The sequence below is a fragment of the Microtus ochrogaster genome, chromosome 7, assembly GCF_000317375.1.
Source record: "Microtus ochrogaster isolate Prairie Vole_2 chromosome 7, MicOch1.0, whole genome shotgun sequence".
NCBI lineage: Eukaryota > Metazoa > Chordata > Mammalia > Rodentia > Cricetidae > Microtus > Microtus ochrogaster.
Window position 1 is genome coordinate 21,704,241 of NC_022014.1, and position 11,496 is coordinate 21,715,736.

At 40.0% G+C, this 11,496-nt stretch overlaps 1 protein-coding gene across 2 annotated transcripts in view; it reads right to left on the bottom strand.

The window, feature by feature from the left end:
- Positions 1-11,496, bottom strand: part of Ssh2 (slingshot protein phosphatase 2) — a 243,541-nt gene that overhangs the window by 52,169 nt on the left and 179,876 nt on the right. For both annotated transcript variants that reach the window (XM_005349503.3, XM_026780288.1), the window contains one exon: positions 2,363-2,484. In XM_005349503.3, coding sequence (XP_005349560.1) covers positions 2,363-2,484 — 122 coding nt within the window. The remainder of the gene's footprint in view (positions 1-2,362; positions 2,485-11,496) is intronic.

Below are 11,496 nucleotides of genomic sequence, written 5' to 3' on the forward strand. Positions count from 1 at the left end.
TGTAGACCAGGCTGGCCTCGAACTCCCAGAGATCCGCCTGCCTCTGCCTCCCAAGTGCTGGGATTAAAGGCGTGCACCACCACCGCCCGGCACCAGTACAACTTCTATGCACAAGCTAGGGTAAAGGCTGAATTAGAAACTTTTCCTAGGGGCTGGAGAGATGGCTCAGTGGTTGGGGGCATTGCCTGCTCTTCCAAAGGTCCTGAGTTCAGTTCCCGGCAACCACATGGTGGCTCACAACCATCTGTGGTGGGGTCTGGTGCCCTCTTCTGGCCTGCAGACATACACACGGACAGAATATTGTATACATAATAAATAAAAATATTTAAAAAAAAAAAAAGAAACTTTTCCTAGTAACACTGGAATCTTCCTGCTTCTCTACAATCAGATTCGTTGTCATCTATAACCAAACCCAGGGCTATATTCTTGCTAGCAATCCCTCTCTACATGCTACCATTTTTTTTTTGTGTGGATAAATTTACCCAGGCCTGGGTCACTCCCCTAGCTACTGCACAATTCCATTCTAGTCCTGAACCTGGAAGTCATGGTTTGAGACATCTGGCAGGATTTCCTGAGGCTTATTATGTCAAGAGTGTAAAGATCTGCTTAGCAGCCACATTCCACAGTCTTTCCAGATTCTTCAGAAGAGTAGGGAAATAGAACAGAGAAGCCTCAACCCTCCACCCTCCCCACAAACCCAACAACAACAACAACAACAATCCAGGTTCTGTCAGATCTATCTTTAATTACAGGAAGCAAAGTACACATGAACCCAGGACAAGACTATTGGTACGTTACCAAGAAAGGCATGTACCCAAGGATTACCAAGGTAGAACATTACTGATGGAAGGAATAGACTAACAGCAAAAAGCAACTTTTCCCCCAAAATATATATTTCCATTTGTTTACTTATCATTAGTACCTAGCAATGAGAGAAAGGTAAGGAATAATAGTAAATTAGAAATAGCCAAAGACATTTAGCAAGTTTGCTTGTCTCTGAAGATCATGGCCAAGACTTTTTTTTTCTAGTTTTATGCCTTTATTTGTATGTCTATATGTGTGTACACATGTTCATATGTTTATGGGGTGCATGTGAAGTCAGACATCAACTTTGGGTATCTTCCTCAATTGCTCTTTACCTTAGAGACAGTTCCTTACTGAACTCCATTCTCATAGATTTGGCTAGGCTGACTCCCTGGCTGACCATCTGCCAACCAGCAAGTCCTAGAGCTTACCCTGTCTCCACTTCCTCAGTGCTGGGATTACAGGCACATGCTGCTGTGCCTAGATTTTCACCAATGCTAGGGATTGAACTCAGGTACTTGAGCTTGCATGGCAAATACTTTACCAATTGAACCATCTCCTCAGGCTGTCAAGAATTACTTTTTAACTTAAAACTTTCATTATCACATATTCACTATAAAAAATAATGGGTTTCACTGTGATACTTTCATACACATATTCCAATAATTTCATAAAAACATATATTGTAATGGTTTGAATAAGAATGGTCTCATAGGCTCATATATTTGAATGCTTAGTCATCAGGAAGTGGTACTACTTTTTCTTTTTCTTTTTTGGTTTTTTGAGACAGGGTTTCTCTGTGTAACAGCCCCAGATGTTCTGTAACTCCCTCTGTAGAGCAGGCTGGCCGCAAACTCACAGAGATCCACCTGCCTCTGCCTCCCAAGTGCTGGGACTAAAGCGTCTGCCACTACTGCCTGGCTGAAGTGGCACTACTTAAGAAATATTAGGAAGTGTGGCCTTGTTGGAGAAAGTGTCACTGGGGGTGGGCTTTGAGGTTTCAAAAGCCCAAGTCAGGCCCAATGGTTCTCTTTTCCTGCTGCCTGTGGATCTGAACACAGAACTCTCGGTTTCTTCTCTAGCACCAAGCCTGCCTGTGTGCTGTCATGCTCCTTGCCATGACGATAAAGGACCAAACATCTGAAATTGTTAGCAAGCCCCAGTTAAATGCTTTCTTTTATTAAGAGTTGCTGTGGTCATGGTGTCTCTTTTCAGCAATACAATAGTGACTAAGACATATATCAAGAATACAAGCCGGGTATGGTGGCTCACACCATTAGTCCCAACACCTGGGAGGCAGAGGCAGGCTGATCTCTGAGTTTGAGGCCAGTCTGGTCTACATAGAAAGATCCTGTCTCAAAAAGACAACACACACACACACACACGCACGCACGCACGCACGCACGCACGCACGCACGCACACATGCACACCCCTCACCCTCTTACCTTCTTGTCCCACTTTATCTAGAATTTTAAAAGCATAATTATGTAAGACATTTTTGTACTAGCTCAAATAATTATACTAGGTTATTCAAAAGGTAGTTTTGTGGTACCACACCTGTCATTAGAAGAAAAATCCATTCCCAGGACAATGCTTTCTTCAGTGTCTTGTCTACCATTAGTTGAAACCACTACCATATAGCGTGTTCGATTTTGGTAAGTACTTTCCAATCTTACAGCCTGAGATCAAAAAGAACAAAGAAACAAAGAATTCAGAGAAAATTTAAATCATTTAATCTTTTTTTTTTTTAAAAACCAGTATCTCATTGCATGCTACCAAGGCAAAAGAGGTGATAGTGGGAGACCTAAATTAAAAATTCAACTCCTATATTAACTATAAATCCTTTGATATAATATTAAATTAACAGGAGGGAGATAAAATAAGACCTATGTTGCTATAAGAATCTTATAACTGTAGGTATACAATCTATACTTAAGGCAGGCCCCATGCCCAGTGGCAGATGGTCAACATAAAATGAACTCAATGGTATTTTTGATTTTTTTTTGGGGGGGAAGGAAGAGTCTTGTACTACTTTGGGATTTTTTTTTTAAAACTTAACCTTACTGGTCTTTTGCATATATTATGGTTTTCTATTTTGTGTTTTCACTGATTTTTGTGTGTATCTGCGTTTCTTGTGCATCTTCACTGTTTTTTCTTCTTATTTATTCTAATTTGTTTTAAAGAGAGAGAAAGTATGGAGTTGGATGGGTGGAAATGAGGGAGAGGAAACCATGATCAGAATATACTCTATGAAAAAATTTATATTCAGTAAAAAATAAAATGAACACTTATACAGGATAAGTATATAAGTCACTATAAATATACATTAAGTTGATCAAACTCAAAATGCTATAGATGCATATTTTATGAAATATATAGTATTCATATATAAAGTATACATAATACTTTATAAAATAAACAATATATATTATTTTTATATAATAAAACAATATATAATGTTTTTATCTGTCTTATATAGTCTATGAATCTCTATGTACTTACCTATCTCCACAAGCTTTGGGGTAAGGTAATACCCATTTTTACCACAACCATTTCTCCTGATAAAGAGTCTTTGTTTCACCAAGCTTTAGTCAGGCTTTTGGACTTTGTCCTACTTAGATCTAGCTGTGCAATACCTTACAAAATTAAACTTCAGCAAGAACTCCCAATAAATTTGTTTATCTAGAGTCCACATTATCCTAACCCAATAATCCTTGACATCTACCTGGGTTTTTCATCTTCCACCATCTCCCAAGTGGTTTATGATCACCTTTGCTTATCTTCAACTAAAATCCTCTAAATCATTTTAAGACAAAACTTGATACTGAGGGTTCTCTGAAATAAAAGGCCCATGTAGCCATTACTGAGAAGACCTTCTCTACAGGTAAGTTGTCTAACCACCTGCAGGGAAGTGCGGCAGCAGATGGAAGCACGCCTGCTGGGCTTGAGTGAAAGCATATTGTGATAGTTACTTACTGTTGCTGTGATCAAATACCATGACCAAGGCAGCTCATAGAAGGAAGCGCTGATTTGGGCTTTAGGGTTCCAGAAGGAGAGTTCATAACAGGGGAGACATGCAGAAGTCAGCTAGAGCAGGAAGCTCAGGGAGCATGTTTTACCCACAGGCGGCAGGAGGCACAGAAGCTATAAACCCTCAAAGCTTGTTCCCTATGAATGTCCTCCAGGAAGGCATTACTGATATCTCCAGCAAAACAGAAACTGGGGACCAAGTTTTCAAAGACTTGAGCCTATAAAAAACATTTCTTACTCGAACCACTACACGTTTATAGGGAAAAGTTTGAGAGGGAAAGCACAAAGTATTTACACTGAACCAACACTGACTACAGGAAGGAGAGAACTAAGGAGAAGCAGGAAAGACGTTTGAGGCAGGAGGTCAATCTGTTTGAAGGACTCATTGTTTCTTGACTGGTTGGGGTGAACAGTCCAGAAAAATACATTTATTTTTTTTTTTGTTTTTTTTTGTTTTTCGAGACAGGGTTTCTCTGTGGCTTTGGAGCCTGTCCTGGAACTAGCTCTGTAGACCAGGCTGGTCTCGAACTCACAGAGATCCGCCTGCCTCTGCCTCCCGAGTGCTGGGATTAAAGGCGTGCGCCACCACCGCCCGGCCTCAGAAAAATACATTTATAAGGAGACTATGTTATACAGCCTAGTATTATGCTCTCCAGAATTCAGCCTAGGTTTCAAAATCTATTAAGTTAATTTAGCACAAAAGTATTAACTGATTGACTTTCCTTTTATATCTTCCCCCCTATCCTCTAACCCTTATAATTTAGGATAGTTCAGGGATTTTAAAACCATATTTGCTTAATTTGTGTGCGTGTAGTGCACCCATCTCTGCATGGATCTGTAGAAATCAGAGGTCAATTCTGGGCATCTTCTATCCTTAATTAATCTTTGCTTTACTTTTTTTTAAAAATATTTTCATGGTTTATTTAACTTTATTTTATGTGCATTGCTGTGAAGTGTCAGATCCCCTGGAACTGATCTTCAGACAGTTGTGAGCTGCCATGTGGGTGCTGGGAATTGAACCCGGGTCCTCTGGAAGAGCAGTCAGTGCTCTTAACCACTGAGCCATCTCTCCAGCCCCTCTTTGCTTTACTTTCTGAGACAGGGTCTCTTCTCTAACCCTAAAGATCATTTGTCTAGACTGGTTGGCTTCTGTACTGGGATTATAGGCACATGTCCTGCGTGGCTTCTTCTTAGATTATTTTATGTGTACAAGTGTTTTGTCAGCATGAAAGTACATCACATGTATAACTGATGCCCTTGGAGGGCATCAAATCCCTTCAAACTGGAATTACAGATGGTTGTGAGCTGCCATGTGGGTGCTGGGAACTGAACCTGGATCCTCCACAAGAGAAGCTAGCGCTCTTAATGGAAGAGCCATCTCTTTGGGCTTTTTAAATTTTTTTTAAGACAGGGACTGTATATGTAGCCCTGGATGTCCTAGAGCTTACTGAATAGACTAGGCTGGCCTCAAATTCAGAGGGATCCACCCACCTCTGCCTCAGCTTTTTCTTTACCTCAACAATAAAAGATTCCTTTTCAGAAGCTTCTTAGTTTTTAAAAGTTTTAATTCATTGCTTATACATTCAAAGCACCTTTAGAAAGTTGGAATGTAAACAGGATCTTCGATGACATTAAAGACTTACCTGTTAGTGAGATAATGGCAGTATGGTTATTGTCCTGTTTAAATATCTGAAGTAAAATGTCAGGGTGCCTGAATTTTATTTTAAAATATTCCAATGAAAAGAGAAGGAAGGGGGAATAGATGAAAGAAACTAGGCAAATGGTGATGGCTACTAAAGTTGACTCAGAAATTTTCTGGGATATATTTTTTACTTTGATTGTTTGGAAAATTTCTTAATAAGTTAAAAAGATCACTGTATAAATAAAAAACAAAACAAAATGGTTTCCAGGCAATATTCATTTGAAATATATGCTATACATATGCTGCACATGCAATGACAGCACAAGTGCTGAGAAATCAATAGTGGAAGATGGAGACTTACGTTCTCCCCTTGTAAAATGTTACTCTACTCTTATTGTCTCAAAAATTAAACAAATTAATTAAATTAAATAGAGACAGTCTCATGTGGCCTAGGCTGGCTTCGAACTTATATAGTCAAGGAAAATTCCTTTTCTTTAATAGATTTATTTATTTATTTATACAGTATCCTGCCTGTAGGCCAGAAGAGGGCACCAGATCTCATTATAGATGGTTTTGAGCCACCATGTGGTTGCTGGGAATTGAACTCAGGACCTCTGGAAGAGCAGTCAGTGCTCTTAACCACTGAGCCATCTCTCCAGCCCTCAAGGAAAATTCTTAACTGGTCCTTCTGCCTCCGCCTCACAAGGGCTAGGATTATAGGTATCTACCACCTTGTTTAGTTTCTGTGGTGCTGGAGATGGGACCCAGGGTTTCAAGGATTCTGGGCAAGCACTCCACCATTAAGTTAAAAACTTATCTTTATGCCTCTGTTCTGATATTCCTAAGAAAAGCTAGAGAAGTGAAAACAGAGAAGTGGCTATATTAAAGCTTATTTGCTATAACAGACATAACCCAAATGTAATACCACCATTCTGGTGCCAAATACATAAGCTGTACTGGGCACTTTATATTCCACGAAGAAAAGTTTCAAAGTCAAATTCACTTATGGGACACTAAGAAGAACAAACATTTAAATGGAATAGTCTAGAGTTAGTCACTGAGATCCAGGAGGAGCATTACACACAAGCTATGGATGACAGTCAACACATATGAGGTGGATTGGGAGGCAGCTTTGGAGTTCCTTATAGAAACACTCAAAATATACATGCTATTTCCCAAGTTACATTTATTTAGTGTGAGAAGTATAGAAGCTGGTTCTCTCCTTCCACCACATGGGTCCTTGGGACAGAACTCAAGTTGCCAGGGCTGGTGCAAACTGCCTTAGCTTTAATGCCCAAATTATCTCACCAGCCCCCTAAATTGTTATTTTAACTAGACAAGCTGGTGCACGTAAAACCAGATTTGAAAAGAATTTAATTAATTGCATGCACATGAAAGATGGTGTATACCACGGTGCACATATGGAGGATAGAGGACACATAGTCTGTGGAGATGGTTCTCTCCTTCCACCATGTGGGGCCTGGGGTCAAACTCGGGTCGTCAGCCTTAGTAGCTGACCTAGCCTGGGAGGAGAATTACCTTGAACTTCTGATCCTCCCCAGTGCAAGTGCTATCTTGCCTGGTTTACATGGTACTGGAGTTTGAACCCAGGGCATCATACATGGTAAGCAAGCACTCCACCAACTTAGCTACATCCCAGAACTTCTTATAAACAAGATCTCAGCTCTCACTACAGGTTTAAATTTGAGCATGCCTTGGCATTTTTAAAATGTGAAATGTGTTAGGAACACTTTAACCTACAAATACAAATGGTGTGGAAACAACGGAACTGTGATTCTAATAAATTTAAAAAAACTGAATCATTTTTCTTTAGCTATGCATTATGTAGTATAAATATATACATAATGTATTTGTGTGTGTTGTACATTATGTGGAGGCAAGAGCTCAACAATGGGTGTCTTCCTCAATTATTTTTTTTCTTTTATTCATTTTACATACCCACTACAGTTCCCCTTCGCTTCCTTCCTCCCACTTCCCGCATCCACTCCTCAGAGAGGGTAATGCCTCCCATGGGGAGTCAATAAAGCCTGACATATCAAGTTGATGCAGGACCAAGTCCATCCCCCCTGCATCAAGGCTGAGCAAGGTATCCCACCATAGGGAATGGGCTCCAAAAAACCAGTTCATGCATCAGGGATAAATCCTGGTCCCACTGCCAGGGGTCCTACAAACAGACCAAGACACACAACTGTCACCCACATGCAGAGGGCCTGGTTCAGTTCCATGTAGACTCTCCAGCTGTCAGCTCAGAGTCCATGAGTTCCCACTAGCTTGGGTCAGCTATTTCTGTAGGTTTTCCCATCATCATCTTGGCCTCCCCTTGCTCATATAATCCCTGCCCCCTCTCTTCGACTGGATTCCAGGAGCTTGGTCCAGGGCTTGGCTGTGGATCTCTGCATCTGCTTCCATCAGTTACTGGATGAAGGTTCGTATTTGTCATTCTGGGTCTGGGTTACTTCACTCAGGATGATTTTTTCTAGTTCCATCAATTTGTCTGCAAATTTCATAATGTCATTGTTTCCTCAATTATTCTGTCATATTCTGTGAAATGGGCTCTTTTGCTGAACCTTGAGTTTACCGATTTGGCTAGACTGGATGGCCAGCAAGCCCAGGGATCCCGTCTTTGCCTCTTCAGTGCTTAGATTATAGGTATGAACTATTAACACCAGCTTTTTTTTTATCTCAAGTCCTCAGAGTTGTGCAATAAGCACTATACTGACTAAGCCATCTTGTTAGCTTTCTATGTCTGATGGTTCATATGTCAATTAGTGGCAACTGACTGACTAAGTCAAGGTTGATGAAAGAAAAAAAAATCTTCCTAAAGATTTATAGTCTTTAAGCATGCCATCTGGCCTAAGACATTTTGATAAATGATATTCAGTACAAATTTTTCCTGTCTTTTTAATATTTAACTTATAATATCAAGAATCTTTATTCAAAGAGTCATCTTAAGTTCATCTCAGTCCAATTCAAATACTGAACCTAAGTAGAGCAATTCACAGGTCCTACCTGGACAAGAGCTTTTCTCATTCCCATCATCTAATAGCCAGAAACAGTTGGCTTGAAACATATAACACATCTTTGTTTTAAATTTCTTTTCTTTTTTTAATTTTTTTTTTTTTTTTGGTTTTTCGAGACAGGGTTTCTCTGTAATTTTGGAGCCTGTACTGCTACCATAGCCTGGTCCTTAAATTTGTTTTCATCACGATTCTAGACCATGCCTCTGCATGCAGTATTTATCCTCAGGGAAGCCACATTATAAAAACACAATGTCGCCGGGCGGTAGTGGCGCACGCCTTTAATCCCAGCACTCGGGAGGCAGAGGCAGGCGGATCTCTGTGAGTTCCAGGCCAGCCAGGATAGATAGTGAAACCCTGTCTCGAGAAACCACGGGGGTGGGGGTGGAAGAAAGCAGGACTTTGAATCAGTTGACTATCCAACTTTTAAACTTATGTACAAGTCCTGAGATAAGAGTTTTAGCATTCCAAATTTAACTCCAAACAAAAGCCTTTGCTTTGGGTCTACAAATGCCTCTTTCAGTTAGAAAGTGCTAATTTGTCCAAAATCACACAATGCAATTACTCATTTTCCTGAAGATGACTCAGTCAATAATCTGAAACATAATGAGTATGTGTTTGTAACAATTCAAAGTAACTATAAAATGGCTTGTCATTTTAATGATTAATTCAGAGGCACGAGTTACAACTTTTTGAACTTACGCTCTGTAAATGTAATACATACACGAGCCTCTGTGTCAAAGTCTAAGAAGCTGAAGCTGCACATTTTAGTAGGAAAAGAGGATTTAATCCTCGACTCTGCTTTCCTAACTTTATCCTTCATTCTTTCAAGTTTCATGTGGGAAATTTAGGGGTTCAAACTAAACTTCAGAAGTTTATGAATGAGAAAAAGAACATAGGATGACATCTTCAGCTTTGGCTTTCCCCAACCACACCATGTTCAAAGCTACGGGCAAATTTCCAGCCTGTCCAAGTGACTATGGAGACTGGCTTTAGTAAAATTATACTCAAAAGTGTGATCAGCATCTTTTGGAAGCTTGTTAAAAATGTAAATTATCTCTGCTTCCTTGCCATCAACTCTGCCAGCGTAGTCCAGAAACTGGTAGCTGAAAGCAGCTCTTGAGATGATTCTGATATACCCTAAAGTCTTGGGACTCCTGCTTTAGAGTACTAATGCCAAAAGAATGGTCTCCATGTCTCACAGCTGGCTTCTTAAAGAATTACTTGAGAAAATATATATAAAAAATTCAGATGGCCAGAAAGACAACTCAGCAGGTAAAATTTGTGTACAAACCTGGTGATCTGAGGTCAATCCTTGGAGCCCAGCGTGGAAGGAGAAAACCAACTCCTGAAAGCTCTCTGACCGCCACACTACATTTTGGCATAAGTATCCCTATTCACTTTCTCACATGTTCATACAAACATACATATATACACATGTTAAATACTTTTTAAAATGCAGACAATAATGGGAAGATGGCACAGCAGGTAAAATCTCAGTGAGAGAACTTATTTTTAAAAATAAGGTAGAGTGTAGTGGAGAAGACACCTAACATCAACCTAAAGCTTCCACATGCATACACATGGTGAGTGTACTTGCACACAGGTATATACCAAACATAAATTATTAAAACTTTTAAGAAAAAGTTTGACCAGGTGGTGGTGGTGCACGCCTTTAATTCCAGCACTCAGGAGGCAGAGGCAGGTGGCTCTCTGAGTTTGACACCAGACTGGTCTACAAAAGTGAGTTCCAGGACAAAAAAAAAAAATGAAAGAAAGAAAAAGTATGCATCAATCAGTGAATAAGGTGGAGAATGATTAAAGAGGAGAGTTATTGAGGAAGATGATACCTAACATTAGCCTCTGGCTTCTACATGTATATGTACACACAGAGCACAGAACCAGCATTTGAGAGACCAGTTAACAAAATTAAAAGGTAAAGGATGAATCGGTGATTACCAGAGGGCTCAGAAGCTTGGGCGACTTTCCACAGTCACTCTCACACTTTGCTCATTCACTCTCTTGTTGGGGAGGAAGTAGAAGCCAGCTATTTGAATTTAATATGCCTGTGGCTTAGTCAACTTCCAAACTACTACTCTCACCTAGAGGGTCTGATGTCCACACACTTGGATAACATTAATAACTGCCTAGTGTACATCCTTTTGTCTATTCTGTATTAGCTTCTAGACAATCTTCCTTAGATACTATAGCTGGCTCATGCTATTTCTTGGCTCAAAATCTTGTATTTTGCAACTGCTTCATGAAGAATGACTGGCTTTATAGTAATCTAGGGGATCAAATACAAATGTAAATGTGAAATATGCCAATGGATACTAAACAGAACCACATGCTCATCTCACACAGAGATCCGCCTTCTTCTGACTCTCAAGTACGTGCCATTATGCCTACGTGTTGTTTGGTCTTTGAGAGTGTCTTGTTGGTGTATTATTTCATTTAGACCAGGCTGGCCTTGAACTTGAAGTAGCTCTCTTGTTTCAGTTTCTCAAGAACTGGGATGATAGGTGTGTACCACTATGCTAGGTATTCATTCTACTTTGGTTTTCCTATTTTTAATAGAGTCAGAAAAGTAACCATGTAAAAAAGACACACGACTTCTAAGTGTGCAGGAGACAACAAGGGTATGCAGATTACAGCAAACAGGAATCCAGCAGGATCTCTACATGCCAATCTAGTTATGTTTTGTCATGAGAGGATAAAATCTTGGCACTGCTAGAAGTTTAGTCTTCTGAAGACCCAGGTTTGGACTTTTATATGTAATCCAGCTTTAAAATTCTGGATAATATAAAAACCAAACCAAACCAAACAGCTGGGTGTCCTAAACAGAACATACCTCTAGTCTGTGAGCTGTCTGTTTGAGATCTGTGGTTTACAACGTTAAAGCCTCATCTGCCCGCCTCACTCCTACAGCAGCATTTCATCCCTCCTCCTCTTCCTCCTCCTCCTCCTCCTCCTCCTCCTCC